Source organism: Scyliorhinus canicula, chromosome 5 (assembly GCF_902713615.1).
Source record: "Scyliorhinus canicula chromosome 5, sScyCan1.1, whole genome shotgun sequence".
In the NCBI taxonomy this organism is placed as follows: Eukaryota; Metazoa; Chordata; class Chondrichthyes; order Carcharhiniformes; family Scyliorhinidae; genus Scyliorhinus; species Scyliorhinus canicula.
The window spans coordinates 120,254,487-120,275,170 of record NC_052150.1 but is presented as its reverse complement, the minus strand read 5'-3'; the positions used below and the strand labels follow the sequence as shown (position 1 = coordinate 120,275,170).

Below are 20,684 nucleotides of genomic sequence, written 5' to 3'. Positions count from 1 at the left end.
TACTGAATCAAATATAGAGAGATCTTCAACTTTAAAACAATAACTAATGTTAATTTTGAAATTATATTTATGAAATAAACTAATAATATGCTTACTCTTATTGTTTCTAATTACAAAATCCTAGCATAATCGTCGTAATCTAACGAATCTCAAATTATTAAAAGATTCTGTGTACTCACAAATAAATTTGTGTCTGAATACTGTTGATAATTATAACTTATTGGATATATTTAAACAAGTTCTAAAGAGCTTTTGTGGGACAATCCTCTACACACAAAATGGACCATAATAGTTTAGACTGCATAATATTAGTCTAGATACTTTATAATAATTATACATAAACTAATAGTACAATAAACAACATTAATATAAATGAGAAAGTGTTAATTTTGAGTTACCATTCTTTAATGCTACGTTTAACTCATTCACAGCTCATTGAGTCCCAGGGGTAATTAGCTTTTCAATTTTTGCTCTCATTTCATTTAAAGGGTTCCCCTGGTGCTCGTGGTATTCCAGGTCGTGATGGAACTGTTGGTGGCATGGTAAAGTTTGTTTTGTTTTGATTAATGCATCAAGTAAAAATTGAGAAATGTGGTTTTGTTTTTAAGAAAGTGTGAGATTTTCTTTATTAAATGACTAGAATGGTTCATTTATGCGTAGCATTCAGACTGATGCTACCTTATTTTGTAATTCATTTCTAGGGTGCAGCTGGCAGACGTGGTGAAGCTGGTCCTGCTGGTGCCAAAGGGCCTCCTGGTGACATTGGACGTCCTGGTGAAAGTGGTATGCATGGTGCACGGGTGAGTGAAATTAAAAGGACTACAATAGCAATAGGCGTAGATTTGTGGCATGAGATTAAACGTTTGTTAAATAATATTTAGCATTTATTTATATACTTTTAGATTTTATGACTGGAATTCTCTATCGGTGGGATTCTCTGGTTCTGCCGGCAATGCACCCCCTGCTGCAGGATTCCCGGCAGCATGGGGTGGCTCCAATGGGAATTCTCATTGACTGGCAGGGCCAGAGAATCCCGCCACCATCGAATGGTGCGCCGCCTCTCGCCACTGAGAAACACGCAGCTGGGAGGCCGAAGAATGCCTCTCGATATGTTTATACTTCTTTACTCAGATATGCTGCAGTAGTTTTCAATGCAAATTAATTGTAAAGGCATTTAGTAGAATCATGTTGTAGATTATACAAATTATTTATTTATTAAATAGCACGATGTAACTTTTAACCTATTTTTCGATTTTTAAAAATAAATATGTCCTCAAGAAAATGTAATGTTACTGATTTTGTTTTTCTTATTTCTTAACTTGGGTTTGATGTTCCATTAGTTTTTGAGCACTTTTAGGAGCAATAAACTTTATTTTCATAGATTGTCATTCCCAATTAAAATCAATTCTTGAGAGTTCTGTTTTAAAAAGTTTACAAAAATGAAGTAGATGTCACTGAATATATGTTGTATACATGATAGAATTACATCTAAAATTGTTCTGCCTCCTCAATATTTATAGGGTCATTTTGGACAAACTGGTAGAGTTGGTGCTATGGGAAATCAAGGTTCTCCAGTAAGTTTTCTCTTCTTACAGTTATGTGTTACTTTTTCAGGGCCTCGTAGGTAGTACTGGCATTATAGGTGCTCCAGGCAAATCAGGTGCCGCTGTAAGTTGATTTTGAGGTTTTCTACTCCCCATTCCTGACAGCTTATTCAATCTAAGACTAGGTTTGAATCAGGCATGGCAAATTGCATGGGGATACTACATTACATATGTTGCAGAATATTTAAAAATGAAAAGGCTTCAATTAATAGGTTTTTCTAACGTCTAAAGTAACAACTCTTAATTAAGAAGTAACTCAAATAATTCATTAATATAGGTACAGCAACTGCAAACACTGTACCATTTGGTAAGACTAACAATTACTTACTTATGATGCAATAATATTGCATAATCATTATTATTTAACAAAAGCTATGTCCAGTAACATGGCATAATATTTTCTTTCAGTATTACACAGGAAACGTGCCCCTACACAAAAACGGTACTTCACAATTAGCTACATTAACTCAAATATATAGTTGTGGTATATCAATTATTGATTACCCATAACTGAACCCTTATACTTATTTCAAAAATACATGTTTAGGCATAATACATGTATGATTTTATGGAATTCGAAATAGTCTTTACATATATATGGAGAAAGTATACAAAAAATTCAATGTAAGTATACAAAGAATACAAAGAACAAAATGACAGAATGACCTGCTTGAGAAAGTCGAAGCATCCATATGGCAACATTTTGAATGTTAGAATAGAACCAAATTACACAATGAATACGAAGAATTCTGAATCATACTAAGGGTATCAGTCATCTCAGTACAATTATTGCAGTTTATTTTTACTTGGCTGCTGTTTATGCATTACTATCTAGTGATAATGAGAGTGTTATTAAGATCATAACATCCCGATTTAAATCCCAGCTTTTAAGACCAATACATAGCCCAGTAGATTAAAGGTATAACTCCTACTGTAATTTACATATCACTGTATATAGTACTATAGGATAAGTAGTAATCCTCAATTCATTTTAATTTTCTGTTTCCCAATCCACAATTCACTTCAATGTAGAATATCATCCTTAAATACTAAAGCATACTAATGTGTAAGATTTGTGCATTGTACCTATACCCACTGCGATGGAATTACAAATGAATAACCAATGTGGCGTATTCACTCAATTGTTTTTGCAATTAGTAATAACATGCATGGAAAAAAATAATAAATCAAACCACAATTAATTGGCTTATATGCAAAAATAACCTCCAGTAACTTGTGAAGGGCATTGTTTCATTGTCTAAGATTGTACATTTTAGGGCGCATCTGGTGAAGAAGGTCGTACTGGTGGACCTGGTGCTACTGGCCCAAGAGGTCAGGCTGGTATGATGGGCTTCCCTGGTCCAAAGGGCTCTTCTGTAAGTGACACAATTACAATTTTACATTTTTACCAGTAAATAAATATTATATTACAAAATATTTTGTCATAACATTTTCTGAATAGCCTTTACAGTTGATCGATAAATATGATTTTCCAAACTGACATTATTTAGATGATTTTTAATAACCATTAAGTAAGAACTTTTAATATTTTATGAAAGTAAATTAATTGATTTATATTGCAACTAATTCCTTAGTGTGTACTGAATGTTAGCTTTGATGCTCAAAAGACAGCTTTAGTAAGACAAGCAATAAGTGATTGGAGGCTAATTCTGTGACTAAGCAGATGCAAAAGGTGTTTGCCAGTGTGACCCCGCCCCAACATGGTGGGATCTGCCATGAGGGATGTGGCGGGACAGCTAAAGGTCCATTGACTTTCGGCGAGATGGGAAGAACTCTGCAGCAAGCATTATTACTCCTTGGTGACTGAATCGTTTGATGAGTCAGTTGTTTGGATTGTGGCTGAGTGATTTATCTCTGCCAGTCCCTTCATATTTACATAACTAAAACCAGCTCTGAAAGCTGATTGGCAAAATTGGTAGCCTGGTCAATATAGATCCAGGGAGCTAATACATGAATGTCAACTCTCACAGTCTCAGTGCCAGAAGCTCTAAATGTGGAAGCACCTTTAGCTTCTGCTGCACACACTCTGTCATATATTGGCTGGAGTTTTATGGCCGTTCCCACCAGTTGGACCTTGGGGTCCCGCCGATGGTGAACCCTGCTGTGGGAAACCCCGCTACCAGCGGAGGGACCAGAAGATCCCACTGCCAGCCAAAGGCATGCCGCCTCTGCCGCCGTGAAACACGCCACGCGGATACAGAAAATCCCACCCATTGTCTCATATTAAGCCTCCACATTATGGATCAGAAACAAAGCTTATTTGTCAGGTTAAATAAAATATATGTTTATTTGAAAAAATTTTAGATGAGTTCAAATAGATTTCTCAAAATTTGAAATATAAAAATTCTTGTAATCAGGTCAGAGCTTATTCTTACTGATATATGTGTTTTATTTCCCAGGGTGCACCTGGTAAGCCTGGTGAGAGAGGAGGTTCTGGTGCTGCTGGTCCAAGGGTATGTTTAATGCCATTAGTTCTTCTGTATATGTCTCAACAGTATTGCTTACTTAATACTCCGTATATAATGAATGCATAATACATTCAAACATCAATGGAGAGAACGTTGGAGACCACAAGGGTGCTTCAACATGGAGCCCAAATATAAATGAAAATTTCAGAAGGACCAAGCCTGTAAATCTGCTAGGGCAGAGTGGAAACCACTCCAACCAGAACATTTCACCTATCCTGCTGGCAGCCCCTAGTGGGGCATAAGGCTCTTACGCCTTACAATAATTCTGCGCTATTTTACTGCAGGAATTGACTCTTGCATTTAAGATGGGTTAACTCACTGGTAAACCTCTTATGCCTTCCTGCCTGCTCCAGGGCAGGTCACCTACATGAAACTACTGGACTCTGCAAAGTGGGGTGGTGTTCTGTTGCCAGCAGTACTGCAAAATCAGGCCCAATTAGAACCTTGTTTGTAAATTGGATACCAACCTCTGTTCAGAGGGCAGCCAATGGGACCTGGGAAACCTCTCCAATGCATGTAACCACTCCAGTGCAGCTCCGCACTACTTTCACAGATCCTCCATCTCCAAGCATCATCACAGCATGAGAAAATTCAGCCCAATGTGTTTATTTAGTCACTTGAAGTTAGAGCGTGATTTCTTAGAACCATCTAAATGTGGTAGCTGAAACATTTTTAAAAACCTGTTTGCATAATGTTCCCTTGCCCATTTTTACCAGTGAGTTAACCCATCTTAAATGCAAGAGTCAATTCCTGCAGTAAAATAGCGCAGAATTATTGTAAGGAAATTTTAAATGTTCAACTGCTAATATTTTAATAGTGCATTTCAACCTTTAACGTCTGATCACGGTGGATGATGGAACAAATTCCGCTAATACTCATGACTTTCACTTAAAGACAATTTAACTGCATATACTAGAAATGCATGTACAGGAATTAATTCAAGTTAACGTCAGTGGAAAGTAAAATTTAGTAAAGATAAAGTCGCCATCGTCCCAGATGACCATGGGCTGCTTTCTCCTTTGAGGGGTTTAACCTGAGGATTTAACCGGAAGATCACCACACAACAGGCAAGGGGTAAGGTTGAAAAGGCGAGACCATCATGAATAGCCTCAGCCGGTACGGGAATTGAACCTGCATCATGAACCAGTGTCTGTCCAACTGAGCTAAAAGTAAAGCAGGCAAGCAATCCTGGTGAAAAGGTTAGAGTACAGAACCCCCACGCACGACCAGCATTGAAATTCTGCCGTCTGAAACTGTTTTAGTGGAGGCATCAACGGATTTATTTCAAATTGGTTCATTGCACTACTAAAATGATGGGGAGAGGAATTTCACATAGTTGTATTTGCATTCATGCGCAATATTGCATTGAATAATTCAAAGCAGTGGCCCTATTGGTCTAAAAAGATGAACTCTGCCTTAGCAGTAGACTATTCAGACAATCAAAAGATGATATTCTCAAAAACAGGTAACGAGACAATACGCCAAAGTAAAAATTGAAATGGACCATCAGAAGGAATGAACTTAAGAAAAAGTGTGAGAATATTTATAGCCATCAAATGGTGTTTGATGCTCTGTGAAACAATCTGGTAAAAAAAATATGCAAGGGGCTTACATTTAAGGAGCCTACCTTTCTTCAGCTACTCACAAGAATCATGTACATTATGTGGGGACTTAAGATGAGGAATGATTGAATACAGACTGGGAGAGAGGCCGCCAAATAATATGACGGAATTTCAAATTCGACCAGAAATCGATGTTGAAATCTGCACCCGCCTCAGGCCACAAACCCAAGCCCCCTATCATTTTCATGTTCAGGCCTTATTTGAACTTTACAAAGAAATGCAGGAATGAAATGGAAACAGGTTATATTTCCAGACCTCAGCTTACACACTGAGTGGTCCTTCTGATGTCAGAAGTTCTTAAAATAAAGGATAACGTTTCTTGCCCTTTCTATGAACCATTGCTTAGACCCCTGGAAGTCTGGTGAAGCTCTAATTAGTGTGAATACTCATCCACATTTATATTAACAATACAGTCAGAATCCTAAAATTCAATTTACACCTTAAAATAACCTCCAGCCGATTGTGGATGAGAGAGGCTGGACACCTATTACAGGAATTGCCTGAAGATTGCACCAGGTGAACAAATTGTTGTCCAAAATATTCTTCAGGTTCTCCTCTGCTCGTCACTTCTTTCCCAGGCAAGGGAAGAACAGCTACCATTTGAAAACCACTCCCCAATGTGCGAGAGAAAGTAATTATTGTTAATAATTTTTGATCAGTTGCTCTTCTTAATTAAAGTTCCTTTGAAATTACACAAAATAAAATAGACTATTATATTCAGAAAAATGCATAAATCTATGGGTGATTCTTTATTTCTATGATACAGCAACAATGAAAGCATCAATTCCTGATTCTCCAATAAATTTAATATTAGAACAGCGGTGCACTGTATAGGATATAGAATCTTCAAAAACGGCAGTCGCAAAATGTAACTTAGCTGTTTGTTCTGAATGTTAATTTGAGTACGAGGAATACAGATGTGGCAGTAAGTCCACAAGACCATAAGGCATAGGAGCAGAATAATAATAATAATAATCGCTTATTATCACAAGTCGGCTTCAATGAAGTTACTGTGAAAAGCCCCTAGCCGCCACATTCCGGCGCCTGTTCGAGGAGGCTGGTACGGGAATTGAACCCGCGCTGCTGGCATTGTTCTGTAGTACAAGCCAGCTGATTAGCCCACTGTGCTAAGCCAGCCCCCTTTAGGCCACTCGGCCCATCGGGTCTGCTCCTCATTCAATCATGGCTGATATTTTTCTCATTCCCATTCTCCTGTCTTCTCCCCATAACCCCTGATCCCTTATTCATCAAGAACCTATCTATCTCTGTCTTAAAGACATGTTTATCAATGTTTGTAATAGCACTGACAACATTTTGTTTCTGACCCCTCTGTTTTTCAGGGTGCATTTGGCAAAGATGGTGAGGTTGGAGCACAAGGTCCACCTGGTGTTGCTGTAAGTAAATAATTACAAACATGAAACTATTGTTACAGGTTTGAGATACAAATTAGGCCTTAAAATTGGTGATCTATGAATATTAATTGGCGAATGCTTAATTCATTATACTTAATTCCTTTTTCTTTACTTCATTTTTAAAATAAGTGGACCATTGCCTAGTTTTAAATAATGGGCAGGGATTGGATACAGTGTAATATATTAAAGTGATTGCATGATGAAATATTCACAGACTTTAATTTGAAAATCTTAGTTTTTAATAAAGGCAATTTTATACTGGTTGTGTCATATTGCAGCTAAACTAACAATAAATGTATGCAATTGATTTAGAAAGATTTATGTGTTAGGAAATTTTAAATGGCAATATTATTGCTGAATAAATTAATTTACTTATTTTGATTACCATAAATATTGTACATATGAATTTGAAAAATTTGATATACATATCACTCAACAATCTGGTCAGATAAACAATTTTACTGTTGTTATTATTTAGGGTCCTATGGGTGCAAGAGGTGAAGCGGGTCCATCTGGCGGTTCTGGCTTCCAGGTATGTCCATCAAATTGAGTTTCCTTTTTATACTGGATACAATAGAATAAGTTTGAATTATAATACTTTTGCATGGAGCAGCAGAATAAAATGAGACATTTAAATAGTTAAAGCATTCAAGTACATTTTACGTTAACCACAAACAACTTGCAATTGATTGGTTTACTAGTCTAAATTTAAAATCAATTGGTTTGTATGAATAATGGATGTTCATGCAGCTGTGTTAATGATAGCACATAGTTTAATTTCAGTGCAAAAATGTCCAAATAGGACTTGTATTCAATCATCTTTTCCAATTTTATATTCTGGATGACTAAGGGCGTAATTCAGTGACCAATTGCGGGTGAATTGCACGAAAGTATCAAATCGGGCTTGGCGCTGAGTGCCAGGCTGAGTGCGAGTCACCCCACTTTCTCTGCCTGGCAAGATCTGGAACTTGCCCTTGCTAGGCGAGATCCAAATCTGAATATTTAAATACACCTAATTGCTCACTTAAATACCCATCCCCCAGATTCATCCGGTGCCCAGTACTCAATGGCCACACTTGTCAGGGCGCCGTTTCATACTGGTCCGCACAAATGTTGACCAGGCGTAATGGCAACTGTGGGGTCTCCCAGGTCATTGGGGGCCCCCCCGGGAAGTCGACAGGGCAGGGTGGTAACCTGGTTGTCCCCATGGCACCTGGGTACCTTGTTACTGCCGGCCTTGTACTGGCAGTGCCACTCTAGTGCCTGGTGGCATTGTCAGGTTGGCACTACCAGGGGAGTATTGCTAATTAGCGTGGAGGTGAGGGGTTTTTCCAGGGTCCTCCCCAAGTTTGGGGGTTGGAAGAAAGGGTCGATAAAGTTGGGGGAGGGGCTGAAAGGTTGGGGGGGAAGATCAGTGCTGCCAGTCAATATGGCGTCTCAATCTACGAACAGCCTTTCCTGATTGGCGAGATCAGCTCACTAGGAGGGAACCACTCTATGTGTGGCCTCGGCGGAGAGAACACCCCCCCCCCCCCCCCCCCCCAGCTCGAGGCCCAGAAAACAGCAAAGTGCCATTACATACCACCCCAGTAAACAAGCCTGATAGCAGACTTAGTTTGAAGTCCGTAAATCATGCCTTGAGAGTTGTTACAATCACTTAATTCTACTGTGTCGGAATTACTTGATAAACAATGAATTAGGAAATTATAAATATCCTATTATTGGTGGAAGTAAAAGAAACCAATGCTGGTTTTGAACCTACAGCAAGTTGTTGCAGGCAGCAGTTAGCCAACTGTTACCTTTTCTAGCTTTCTGAGGCTCCTTTAAACACATTAACGAAACCTCAGTTCCCCAAGGATGCAGCATTTTATGTTTTGACAATTAAATAAAACAGATGTATTGATCTGAAATGTAATTTTTGCGTTAAAGTAATTTGTTTTTGAAATGACAATACAGAGGGGGTTGTTAAGTGTTAAATATGGCTGAGGATTGACTGGCTGTGATTGATAAGGTTTTCTCTTCTTCAAGGATTATGGTTAAGAATATTAATGTACAAATATTTAACATACTCTGAACAATTAATTAATTAATTCCTCTGAAAATATTATAAAGAGGAAGTTGGTACAAGCAAGTGAAGCAATGCATGCATTTACATCTCCAGCAATAATTTCTGCACTCTAATGTAGAATGAGGTGATTTAAAAAAAAATATTTTTTATTCTTAAATTATAAAGATTTTGTAAATGTTCTGAATTATGCTACTGGTCTTGAATGAAGTCGCTTTCATCTGGTCTTGTAATCAAAATGTACTAATGTAAAGGTTTTTTTCTCTGTTATCATAGGGGTCCCCCGGTCTTCCTGGTGCAGTTGGAGAACCTGGAAAATCTGGGAATCAGGTATGGCAACCAATTATCCATTCATTCCAGGAGAGAGAAAATATGAGAAATAACTTGATCTATGGCCGGGATTCTCCGGCCCTGTGCGGGTCGGAGAATGTCCGGGGGGGAGGCGCGAATCCGTCCCCATTGCCCCAACGCCGGCTTCCCTATTCTCCGGTGCCGTTTTTCGGGCGCCGGCAGATTCCCGCCGCGCCGGTCGGGGGGCCGTTGGCAGCGGCCCACCCAGCGATTCTCCAGGCCCCGATAGGTGGCTGACGTGTTTGGCCCAGTCCCGCCGACATGGATTATTCACCTCACACACATTGGGACCTGGAAAGTAAGTGTGAAGGGGCCGTCCTGGGGTTGGGGGGGGGGGGGGTTGATCCGATCTGGGAAAGCCCCCACCGCGGCCTGGCCTGCGATCGGGGCCTGCCGATCGGCAGGTGGGATGGTTCCGTGGGGGCCTACTTTACTCCATGCCAGGCCCTATGGGGGCCGGCACAGATAAGGGAACCCCCGCGCATGCGCGGAAATACGCCAGCGAACTCGCGCCGGCCCTACGGTGCCGGCTCTGGAGCTGCGGGTACCACTCCGGCGTCACCCAGCCCCCTAGAAAGGGGAAAACTGCTCGCTTTCGGGGGCCGTTGACGCCGGAGTGGTTGGCGCTGGTTTTCACACTGGCGTGGGGACATAGCCCCATTATTGGAGAATCCTGCCCCATATGTATGTTTAAATTTGGATAATCTGAAGTGTCTGGGACAAAATTATACTAATATAAATTTTGAAATAAATACATCATCCTTATCCAGTTTATTGAGCAGACATTAAGCAGAAAAGCTAGAACAGATCCATCCAATGATTTACACTGGGGGCCCGTGCTACTTTCATGATCGGACCTCATTAAAATATTATTGGTAAGCTGCCCACCAATGTAGTTAGGAAAAACAATCTGGAATATTCTCTCGAGCAGGTTTCAATGGTATTTTTAAGGACCAATCGTCTGGCCACTTTACATCAAGGTCTCCTGGGCAGTGTTGGCACAGCACATGCGCAGGTGTTGCAGTATTGAAGATGTACTAGACTCCTATACATAATAATAATAATCTTTATTGTCACAAGTAGGCTTACATTAACACTGCATTGAAGTTACTGTGAAAACCCTGAATCACCACATTTAGGGTACACAGAGGGAGAATTCAGAATGTCCAAATTACCTAACAGCACGTCTTTCAGGAATTGTGGGTGGAAACCGGAGCACCCGGAGGAAACCCACGCAGACACAGGGAGAATGTGCAGACTTCACACAGACAGTTACTCAAGCCGGGAATCGAACCTGGGACCCTGGAACTGTGAAGTAACAGTGCTACCCACTGCTACCGTGCCGCATCAGACCTCAGTTTGCATGAATTCACAAGGTTCCTGTCTACTACAAGCGGGTATGGCAGCCCAGTTCAAAACCTTGACAGGCCAGAAATCAGCAGGAAAAGGGTGATGACATCCACAGAGAAGCGAAGCTGCACTAAGAACAATATTTGTCTAATTACCTCCAATACCTTGATTTAATTAACAAATGGTGCATCAATAAATCACCTTTGCTAATAGTCTTTACAAACTGAACAAAGTTGAAGGACAATTATGCTTTAAAATTTATACATTTGTCCTAACATAAGCAAACTATCACAATAATCAATCTATTGACGTTAATGTATATTTGTTTTTGTTGAAAGAATTGTGGGTCAATTTTCATACTCACCAGCTGGTTGATCATTTGGTAAGGCCCTTAGAGCCCATTTGGTTTTCATTAATTTCAATTGAATTAAAATTAGGTGGTCGATATAATGGGTGGACAATCCATTCCACCAGTTACAATCCAGAAAAGAAAGATGGAAATTTATCCCATATTTTCAGCATTCATAACAGTTTTATGAGCTGTATGTGATGATATCGTAAATCTGAAGGGCTTAATAAATCATTACAATAGCATTCAGAAAAAGAACTTCACCACAATGGTCAAATTTAAGATATTTTAAGTTACAATTTGTACTTTATTATGCATTACGATGCCAAAATATCTTACTTATTACCATGCTATTTCTCCACAGGGTGTCCGAGGTGACAATGGTAGCCCAGGCGTTGCCGGTACAAAGGTAAATTTTACATTTCTTCTGCACTTTCACACTTTGTTTGTTTAATTTAATGAGATCATGATTAAAGCATTGTGGTTCATATTTTGCTATTTAGGGTGAACGAGGTCCCCCAGGTGAACGAGGTGGTAAAGGTCCCCAAGGTCTTACTGGTTCTCGTGGTGCCAGTGGTCCTCCTGGTTCTGATGGTGGAAAGGTATGCTGAACGCAAAAAAACTCTGCAGAACAAATGATGCCTGCTTTTAAATGTTCTTTCAAAACAAGAAAGATGCTTGGTTGATATCTTGAAATCTAATCACAGACATCAAAAATGTGCAATTGATGTTTCCCAAACTCACTCAACAACTAACTAATGGATTTCTGGCAGCTTTATTTTAAGTTGTAACAGAACACTGTCACACAGTGATCATTTGACTCCTATGTAGATCTAATTGGAAAGCTCTATTGTAGTTTGTTTTACTTGAAAATTCTAAGGTTTCGTTTGAATTCATCTTAATACAGATCATTACTAAATCATAATCTGGGCTAAGCAAATCATCTGTATTTTTCCTTCCATCAAAAAATATATTCAAAGTCAGAATTTACAAATGTTTGAAAATGTCAATTTATATGTTTACTTGGTTTGTGAATGCTACATTATGCAATATCGAATCATTCTCTGATATCTATCTTTTTCATAAATGTAGAGAACCCAATTATTTTTTTCCCCAACTAAGGGGCAATTTAGCGTGGCCAATCCACCTAACCTTTGGTAGTGGGGGTGAAACCCACACAGACACGGGGAGAATGTACAGACTCCACACAGACAGTGATCCGGGACCGGGATCGAACCCCGGTCCTCAGCACCATGGGCAGAAGTGCTAACCAATGTGCCACTGTGCCGCCCTATTCTCAGATATCTAACCTAGATATTTGATTATATTCTATCAGGGGTTTAGGTCAATTGTGAATTCACAAGAGTAAAATTAGTTTTTTTTGATGCCATATGGATTGATTTGATTGAGGAAATATGTAGAAGGAAATATATATGGCACAATTGGTTGTGAATAAAATGCATTTAAATTAGTTTAGGCTCAATGAGGTTTCTTTGCCAGTTTCACACCAAACTTATACATGTTTAGTTTAAATCCAATATTAAAACCCAAATTACCTCCTCAATGAGAGTGTGGAAACTCTCCCAGTGACCCTCACCCTACTTTGTTCTGGAGTCAGCTAGCCCGATATTGGATTTAGATCACATTCCCATTGTAACTGCCGTTTCAATATAAAGATGTGTTTCAGTTCAAAGGTGATGGACAGTATTTCTATTAAATTCATGGGAATCTCAGTTTGTAATCATAAAACAATAAAAACCTTCCACAATGGGTTTGGGGGAAGAGGGGAGGACGGGTGCAGTAGGAACAATGAAGTGAAACCAGTTAGGGTTGGCGATGTGCCACTATACTATGAACGCAGCCATAGCCTCCAGGGGGAAATAATAAAAGCCATTCAGAAGTGATACCTTCTCTCCCATTACTGATAATATCGTCCCACAATTTAACTCTTACTAGCTAATGGAATATTTTTAGGAGACTCACTATCAAGTCTATGCTTTGGTATCAGCTCCTTGATTGTTTACAGGATTTCTTTGAAATCATTTAAACACACGTCATAAAATAATGAGGACTTAAAGGGGGACAAATGTATATTCTGCAACTTTTCTGGCATAATTCAAATTTCATATCACCATCTGCCATACTTAAGTTGTGCGGGTGATATGCTGGATGTCATATTGACCTTTCGGATGGAAATTCCCCAATCCTCCGGAGACAAGTCTGCAGGCAGGGAGGAGAGCGAAATCAGAGATGACAGCATTGGGTTGGTTCCCCGACCCGTTCCCACCTCTGGGCGGGTTTGCCAGAGGCGGGGTCAACATGTCACTGGCTAACCGCCAGGCAACAGTGGGTAGTCAATTCGCCCTATTAAGTGCCCAATAGGGGGGAATCGGTGGGGAGTCTGCCAGGATCTTCCTGGTATCACCAATGAGTGCAGAGCCAGGCAGCTTCTTGGAGACAGGCCGCAGACCAGTGAAACCAATCGAAGCATGCCCAAAGTTAGGTTTTTGGGCATGAAAGGTTACACTCAAAGCCGATGGCACCAATCCTCTGGAGGGGTTTCCTTCTTCTAGAGTACTCAGATCTCTATTTTCGGCATTTCATTCACGCTTCCAATGACACTTCCAACTTGAGGTGTCCGAGCTCCCTCAACTGTGCCCACCTCTCCCAGTGAGGTTGCCAGCTGTCCACAGTTTCTGGTCACCTGACTGGACCTGCAGCCTCAGAAGCTCACCCGACATCCTTACTGGAGGTCACCACCCAAAAGATCACATGGGAGTGCAAATTACAAGTCGATGTGAGATCAGGACCTGGAGATGGTGTCAACATCTGAAAATAACCTATCAGCAGAAGATTCTGCCCTTAGTTATCCAGAGTGAACACCTGAAACTGGCATTAGCCTTCTTAAATATGGGATCTTATGTGGTAACCTGGATTTCTGAGAAATAGGTATCAAGGGAGCTTTCAGTGCTTTGAGTGTGATGTTTTATTAACTAACTCTTAAAAACTGTCATCGCTTGATCTTTATTTCTTATCAGGGTGAAGTTGGTCTTGTTGGTCTGGTTGGTCACCCAGGTGCTCACGGTGCTCAGGGTATGCCAGGTGAGAGAGGTGCTGCTGGTTCCATTGGCATCAAAGGTGAAAAGGTAAGTTGTTTTTAATGGTGTTTTTTATATTTTTGAACTGTGAAAATATCTCAATGTTTTCACTTTTTAAGGGCCGCTAGTTGATTTGTAGTGTAGGCTTCTTTAAGCCTCTGTCTCCCAAACACATTGCACCACCACCAATGTACATAAAAACTGTTAAATGTACTCATGTTCTGTGCTTCATATGAGAATCTTTATAAGTCTATCTCATTCTGTATGTTTCTAACATTTAGTATTTTAAAAATTATTTAAAAGATACATTATGGTGGAAATGTATACAGAACAACTTCAGCTCAGCCAGAGCAATCAATGTTCCACAAAAAAATATAAAATTAGTAGCAGTTTAAGCATAAAATAATTCATACAGATATTAAGTAACAATATGTATTCTTATTTATGTGCAACCCATTAGTTGGTCTAACTCGCCATGTATATTTTTTTAGGGTGACTCAGGTCCAGCTGGTCCTCAAGGCAGTGCAGGCATGGATGGTCCACGGGTAAGTGTCCCATAATTTTCTGCATCGGTTTAAGACTTTAATACTGCTGCACTCATGCGTGCACATCAATCTAACCTTGATCTTATCTTGAGATTTATCTTAATATTATCATGCTCCTATTTTATAGGGTATTCCTGGTCCTGTCGGTGCTCCTGGTCCCAGTGGTCCTTCTGGTGATAGGGTAAGTTTTTGAAAGCTTACACGAGAAGTGATCAGAATGTCCCTTCTATTAATGTCATCGTCTCTAACTCCATTGCTATCTTTTATTACGGACATAAATATCACTATTGTGCTTATTAATGTTTCAACTCTGATGTCCTTCTCATAATAGTTTTCATCTCAATACCTTTTTATTACCACCATCAGCTGACTTATGTTTTTTTCTTCAGGGTGAATCTGGTGCCTCTGGTCATTCTGGTTCAGCTGGACCTCGTGGTTCACCAGTAAGTAGAAAACACAGGAACAAGTGATAAAATGAACTTAGACTGAATTCTTGTATTTTATTTCATGTTCTTCTAAATATCTTATCAAGTGTTGATAATGCATTAAAACATCTGTTGTAATTAATAGTCCTAGTTGCGACATTTCAATTAAGCTACTACTTGAGAAGGAGCACGGACAATAAGATAATCTGATTTGATTTTACTCTGCTTAGGGTGAGCGTGGTGAAGCTGGTCGTATCGGTCCTCCTGGATTTGCTGGTCCACCTGTAAGTTTCAAAACTTACTTTTATTTTATTTTAATTATTTTTACTTTTTTTAAACTATTGTCTATTTTTAAAACACCTTAACTCTATTTTTTTCTCCTATGTAGGGTGCAGATGGACACAGTGGTGCTAAAGGTGAGAAAGGTGTCCCTGGTGGCAAAGGAGAGGTCGGCTCTGCTGGTGCTGTTGGTCAACCTGGTCTCGCTGGTGCTGCGGTAAGTATCCTGACATAAAGTCATGAGAGTATATTCATTCATTTCAAATGTTTCCCTTTATACATCTAGATATTGATCAAAATAATATAAATAATCTGGCAAAAGAATGGGCAATAATCTGACTTCATAGAATCATAGAGTTTACAGTGCAGAAAGAGGCCATTCGGCCCATTGAGTCTGCACCGGTCCTTGGAAAGAGCACCCTACTTAGGCCCATGCCTCCACCCTATCCTAGTAACCCCACATAAACTTTTTTGGCCACTAAGGGCAATGTATCATGGCCAATCCACCTAACCTGCACATCTTTGGACTGTGGGAGGAAATCGGAGCACCCGGAGGAAACCCATGCAGACACGGGGAGAACGTGCAGACTCTGCACAGACAGTGACCCAAACCAAAATTCGAACCTGAGACCCTGGAGCTGTGAAGCAACTGTGCTAACCATTGTGCTACTGTGCTGCCCTTACTGCATCCCTGTCCAATTTTATGCTGCCACCCACTACTCTTACTGCAACCAATGCAGCAGTGAACAAGAGGAAGGTCCTGAACTGTCCAACTCTAGGACAGTTTTGGTTATTTTTAAGATACCCTTGACTGTGAGGATAAAATATCATTGAGGACTAGTTTTTGTTAATTGCTGAAATTCTAAAGAGCACAACTTATTTTAATGATAAAGTATTTGTGCAGCATAGAATTTAGATTGATATCCAGATAATCATTTAATTTTCTTATGCGTGCCGCAACTTATCTATGTCATTTACCCCGTCAGGCTTGCATGATCTAAACATGTGAGATGAAATAGGGCCAATGTTTCAAAATAAGTGGTGGTCCATTTACGACGGAGTAATTTCTCTGAGGGTTGTGAAACTTTGGAATTCGCTTCCTCTAAAGGTAGTTGAGGCAAAGTTCATGAATATCTTTACAGCAGAAGTAGACAGGAATGTGAAGTGGAAGTTAAAACCAGATCAACCATGATCTTATTGCATGGCGGAGCAGGTGCAAGAGACCTTGGGCGGGATTCTCCAATGTGTCCACGCCGTTGTAAACACCGTCGCGTTTTACGATAGAGTGAACGGGCCGCTCCTACGTCTAATTCTGGCCCCTACAGAGGGCCAGCACGGCGCTCGAGCGGTTCGCGCCACTCCAGCTGCAGATCCCGGCGCGAACTGTGCACCGCGGATCCGCGCATGCGCAGTGGCCTCCTTCAACGCACCGGACCCGATGCAACATGGCACAGGACTACAGGGGCCGGTGTGTAGGAAAGAAGGCCCCCAGCCACAGAGGTCAGCCCGCCGGTCGGTGGGCCCCGATCGCGGGCCAGGCCACATCGGAGGCCCCCCCAGAGTCGTACCCCTCCTCCCCACCAAAGGCCGCCACCCGACCCTTAAACACTGAGGTCCTGCTGGCCCAGAGCAGGTTAGAACGGCACCGGCGGGACTCAGCTCTTTTCCTGCGGCCGGTCAGCCCATCCGGGCAAGAGAATCGGTGGCCCGCGACCAGCGCCCCGCCAACCACGCCGGCGCCATTTCTCCGCTCTGCGGAGAATCACGTGCCGGCGTCAGGGTGGCATGGTGCGATTCGCGCGGCTCGCTGCCGATTCTCCGACCAAGCGCAGGGTCGGAGAATCCCGCCCCAGGTGTCCTACTCTTCTTCTAATTGGTATGTATGTTTGTGTCTAAGAAATGATTCTTTTGGCAATAAAGAAACAAGTGAATATTGCTCATATGAGCTGCAATTCTACAGCCATTGGGATTTGCTTTCCCCGCTGGCTGCTCACCGCCCCCCGGTTTCCCAGCAGCATGGGGCGGTTTCAATGGGAAATCCCATTGACACGCAGCGGGAAGAGGGAATCCCACCACCAGCGAACGGCATCCCGCAGATGAAGATGCGACTGGGGGACCGGAGAATCCAACCCATTGTTTCAGCATTATTTTGTACATTTTGAACCTCACATTTTATTATTTTTATTTAATACCCAATTCTGTGCCCTATAATGAGCGCACAATAGCTAGTGGAATATTAATTGCATTAATTCTGTCCAGCACCTTTTTGTAATGCACTAAGCACCAATTAAGTTATGAAATTTGTGCTTATCACCTCAGTACAGCTGTTTCCTAGGCAATTTCACTGGAGGAATCATGGACGTGGGGCTTTGATAAAGGGAACAAGGGTACAGATTCCCTCTTCACTGGCAAGACAGAATATTACCCTTCCATCAAAATGCCTGATTTACAAGGCAAGGGATGGAATGAGTTAGCAACGTTGGTGTCTGTAGGGGAACCCTTGATAATGCATGACAGAGCCATGTGAAGGTTGTCAATACTGCTTTCATCCAGAAAGCCGAGGCTTTCCTCTCCTGCAGTATCATCAGCAGATGTGTGGTGGCAGGAATTCCACCAGCCTGCTGGGCTCAACGCTGGCTCTGCAGTTAGCCTAATTTAAATATGTTAGGTGGTCTCCCTACGGCATGTATTTTTGGGAACTCATCATTGGAACATTGGTGCTGCGAAAAATATTTTAAAGAACAAGCTGTATTCCCATTGAGTAGCATGCAGCTGCCTCCATTCAAATATACAAATTACATGAATAAGGAACATTAATGGAGAGAAGGATATCTAATCTAAAATTGATGCTGTCGCCATTTAAGCATTTTTGCTCATTACTTTAATGTATCTATTATTAATCCAGAAGTTTAATGAGCTATTGTTGTACAGATCCTATTGGGTAGGGACAATTGGTTACCCCATGGATCGTGGGGAGTATAAGCTCCCTCGGGCAATCGTTAACCTTTTCTGTTGTATAAGTAGAGCCGGTCAGTTAGATACCGGCTAGAGAGAAGATCAGTAGCGAACTACTGGTGCTGTGTAAATATTAGTGTAAATAAAGTTAAGTTTTGTTTGACTCACAAATTTGTGTTGGACTCTTTGTGACCCTCACAAAAGCTATGATAGTTAAAGGTGCAAATGCAACTAAACTTCCAACCTTACTTTCCTTCCAATGAACAATGATACAGCACACCAGTCTCAATAGAAACATGTTGTGCAAGTTCCCTGGGAGGTGGCCATTAACTTGTATAATTCTAAGCTGGTAATGGTAAGGTAAAGTCGTCATAGTCCCAGATGACAATAGGCTGTTTTCCCCTTTGAGGGGGAGAGCTGACTGGTGGTGATTTAACCTGAGGGGCATAGAATCATAGAATCCCTACACTGCAGAAGGAGGCCATTCGACCCATCAAGTCTGCACCAATCCTCTGAAAGAGCACCCTACCCAGGCTCAATCCCCCGCCCTATCCTCATAAGCCCACCCAACCTCTGGACACTTAGGGACAATTTAGCATAGCCAATTTACCTAACCTGCACATCTTTGGACTGTGGGAGGAAACCGGAGCAGACACAGGAAGAACATACAAACTCCACACAATCACTCGAGGTTGGTATTGAACCCGGGTTCCTGGCGCAGAGTGGCAGCAGTACTAACCACTGTGCCACCATGTTGCCCCACCTCTGCCCAGGTAAGGGGCAAGGTTGGGAAGGCCGGGGGGGGGGGGGGGGGTGCCTTCATGAATAACTTCAGCCGGTACGGGAATTGAACCTGCGCTCCTGGCCTTACTGTCCATCACAAACCAGCTGTCTAGACAAGTGAGCCAACAGCAAACTAATTGCATTTTTAGTCAATAAAACCCCTTACAGTTCATATAGATCATTACATTATGTATATGGAAATGAATGGCAAGAAGCATACAGTGACTCCTGCACCTTTGAGAAATATGTTACTCTTCTGGTGCTGCAAGTCAATTTGAGAAAGGAATGAAATTATCGGCTTGGCAGAATACAATATCTGCTGTGGCTGTGATGGCCACAAGCACAGCAAGTTGGTTCACACTTCATAGATCTGTAGCGCTTGCCAGGAATGTCTCCAAGGCACAGTTATTACAGTGACCTTTGCTGTCACTGGTGTACTGTATCAAGATGTATTGCAGGCCTTCATTCAGGCAATGATTGAAATCTCGAAGAAGCTAGTTTCAGTTCGATCTACAAGAAGTAATGTTCTTGATGCTTCAGGTTCTGCTTTCTGTATTCATTTACCACACAAGCTGCCCACTGTCATTTTATGCCGGTTGTGATTTAAATGATACACTGAATACATTTCCACTTGTTGCTTTCAAAATCAGTGCTCAATTGTCCACTCTGATTTATGCTGAGGAGAGCAATCACACGAATCAGCATTCACTCTATCACATGTGCAAAGCAATAATATTGCAGATTGTACAAATTGAATTTGAATAGCCATTGTCTAATCTCCACATGCTGAATAATGTTACCACAATTAATCAAAAAGATAATGGGGACGATTCTCCCAAATGGAGCCCGAGTGTTTGCGCCATCGTGAACGCCATTGCGTTTCACGCCGGCGCGGGGCTCGGAGAATCGCCCCCAATGTCTGCTGGTGACTTAATGTTGGGAGTAATTTTGTAACTGTAATAATCTCACCAACACGATACCCTTTTATTTACATAGTGAAATAGGCCGCAGCCACAGCTGACAGCACACAAATCCCAGCCCGGTGACCTACAGAATATCGGCCCAGTTGAAACAGCAGATTTTAAACACCCACTGCTTGTTTCCCATTTGGCGAACTCCCGCCTGCTCTATAAGGAGATTCATATTCCACAAAGCCCACGAGGAGATCTAGTGATGACTCCCCATGCCCTCCCCTCCCCCGCCTTACGTCCGTTTCTCCCCCAGAAGCCCTGCTGGGAGGAAGTCCTTTCCTTTGCTTGGCAGTCAGTCTGATGTCAGTCAAGGGTGGGACCAGATCTGGTGGTGTGAACCAAATTTGCGAACTTGAATTCCAGAGGGCGTGCTGAGAGTTCCTGAA

General features: G+C 41.4%; 1 protein-coding gene across 2 annotated transcripts in view; it reads left to right on the top strand.

Annotated features, from left to right (window-relative positions):
• col1a2 (collagen, type I, alpha 2) overlaps positions 1-20,684 on the top strand; it is a 59,257-nt gene that overhangs the window by 24,671 nt on the left and 13,902 nt on the right. Inside the window, exons 22-37 of one of the 2 annotated variants that reach the window (XM_038797562.1) lie at positions 489-542; positions 702-800; positions 1,521-1,574; positions 2,882-2,980; positions 4,025-4,078; positions 7,056-7,109; positions 7,606-7,659; positions 9,469-9,522; positions 11,607-11,651; positions 11,746-11,844; positions 14,281-14,388; positions 14,832-14,885; positions 15,013-15,066; positions 15,275-15,328; positions 15,541-15,594; positions 15,699-15,806. In XM_038797562.1, the coding sequence (XP_038653490.1) occupies positions 489-542; positions 702-800; positions 1,521-1,574; positions 2,882-2,980; positions 4,025-4,078; positions 7,056-7,109; positions 7,606-7,659; positions 9,469-9,522; positions 11,607-11,651; positions 11,746-11,844; positions 14,281-14,388; positions 14,832-14,885; positions 15,013-15,066; positions 15,275-15,328; positions 15,541-15,594; positions 15,699-15,806 (1,098 nt within the window). Of the gene's footprint in view, positions 1-488; positions 543-701; positions 801-1,520; positions 1,575-1,614; positions 1,669-2,881; positions 2,981-4,024; positions 4,079-7,055; positions 7,110-7,605; positions 7,660-9,468; positions 9,523-11,606; positions 11,652-11,745; positions 11,845-14,280; positions 14,389-14,831; positions 14,886-15,012; positions 15,067-15,274; positions 15,329-15,540; positions 15,595-15,698; positions 15,807-20,684 lie in introns of both variants that reach the window. The other variant, XM_038797561.1, reaches the window with a different exon arrangement.